Here is a 1,690-nt window from a genome sequence, read left to right as displayed (position 1 = left end):
GAAGGGCATGATGGGGTGGATCAGAGTTAATGCGCCCTCCAGGGCAGTATACAGAGTTTCCTTGGCGGAATGTTGGATTTCAGCGGGGACGTCGGCTTGCAGGAGAGATTTGGAATTTTCGATGAAGACGTCGCAAAGTTGGCTGTACCAGTATTGGTAGAGGATTGAGGATGCAACTGAGAAATCTCTGCTTTCCAGACTCTCGTTGGCGAGTTTGGCAGCGTTGTTGAATTTGTGAAGAATCCAGCGTTCGGAGAGTGATTCTTTGCCGGTTTTGGCGGGGGTTGCTTGGGGTTTGAAATCCTCACCTAGTTTACCGAGAACATATCTGGTAGCTTGATAGATCTTGTTGCAAAATCTGCGGTAGCCATGTATCACCTGGATATCGAAATTGATATCGCCGCCTGAAATGTGAAGGACGTGTTAGGGAGTCATTTCTTATACTAGGCATAGGAATAAACAGCAACTTACCACCAGTGGAATAGGAAACAAGAGCAAATCGCAGAGCATCAGTACCACATTCAGGAATACCCTTTGGAAATGCCTTCTTTTGATATCTTGTGGCTGCAGAGATCTCTTTCTCTGCCAGATTGCCGTGCTTTAGTTTGTCATGCAGCACTTGCAGCTCGATGCCCTCGATAACATCTACAGGATTTATAACGTTACCCAGTGACTTAGACATTTTCCTCCCCTCAGAGTCTCGAATTAACGAGTGGCAGTACACCTCGGTAAAGGGAACTTTTCCTGTCATTTTAAGACCAAGCATGATCATCCTAGCGACCCAGAAGAAGAGAATATCCCAGCCTGTCTCCAACACGGAGGTAGGGTACAACTTCTCAAAATCGGGAGTATTCTTGGGCCATCCCAGGGTGGAAAATGGCCAGAGTCCGGAGGAGAACCACGTGTCAAGCACGTCAGGGTCCCTCTTGAGCGTGAACTTCTTTCCAGCGAATTTTGCGTCGGCTTTCTTCTGTGCTTCAGCCTCACTGCGGCCGACCACCCAAAGATTGCCGTCGCTGTCATCACCATGCTCCCCTTCAATCTGCACAAAGTAAGCGGGAGCTTGGTGACCCCACCAAAGTTGGCGAGACAGACACCAGTCATTAATGCTTTTCATCCAGCGGAAGTAGCTCTTCTCAGCGGTTTCAGGGCGAATTATAATCTCTCCATTTTCGACGACCTTAATTGCTGGCTCGGCAAGGTCCTTCATTCTCATCCACCACTGTGGCTTCAAGATTGGTTCGATGATATCGTTTGACTTGACGCAAACAGGTACTTTCATTGGGTTATTCTCCCATGTGACGTACAGGCCCTTTTCCTTTAAAGCTTCGATGACCTTGTATCTCGCATCAAATCGCTTCTCTCCTGCAAAGGGGCCAGCGTTGGCATTGAAAGTACCGTCGTCATTCATAATAGAAATAAATTCCAGATTATTGTCTTTGCCACGGATGAAATCGTTAAAGTCATGGGCGGGTGTTATTTTGACAGCGCCAGTACCGAATTCAGGGTCAACATTGACATCAGCAAAAATTGGAAGCAATCGGTCCAGGAACGGATGCTTCGCAAATTTGCCAAGGTATTTTTGATACCGTTTGTCATCGGGATGGACTGCGATCCCAGTATCACCAAGCATTGTTTCTGGACGAGTGGTTGCAACCTGGATAGTTTCATCTGTGCCTTCAATTGGAAT

General features: G+C 47.3%; 1 protein-coding gene across 1 annotated transcript in view; it reads right to left on the bottom strand.

Moving 5' to 3' along the window:
• Positions 1-313: 313 nt before the first annotated feature.
• HCAG_02764 (valyl-tRNA synthetase 2) overlaps positions 314-1,690 on the bottom strand; it is a gene marked incomplete at both ends in the record, with an annotated part of 2,539 nt that continues 1,162 nt past the window's right edge. The window contains 2 exons of the mRNA XM_001542543.1: positions 314-378; positions 472-1,657. Of these exons, the coding sequence (XP_001542593.1) occupies positions 314-378; positions 472-1,657 (1,251 nt within the window). The remainder of the gene's footprint in view (positions 379-471; positions 1,658-1,690) is intronic.

Source organism: Histoplasma capsulatum, genomic scaffold (assembly GCF_000149585.1).
Source record: "Histoplasma capsulatum NAm1 scaffold_2 genomic scaffold, whole genome shotgun sequence".
Taxonomy (NCBI): domain Eukaryota; kingdom Fungi; phylum Ascomycota; class Eurotiomycetes; order Onygenales; family Ajellomycetaceae; genus Histoplasma; species Histoplasma mississippiense.
This window is presented reverse-complemented; position numbering and strand designations above follow the sequence as displayed.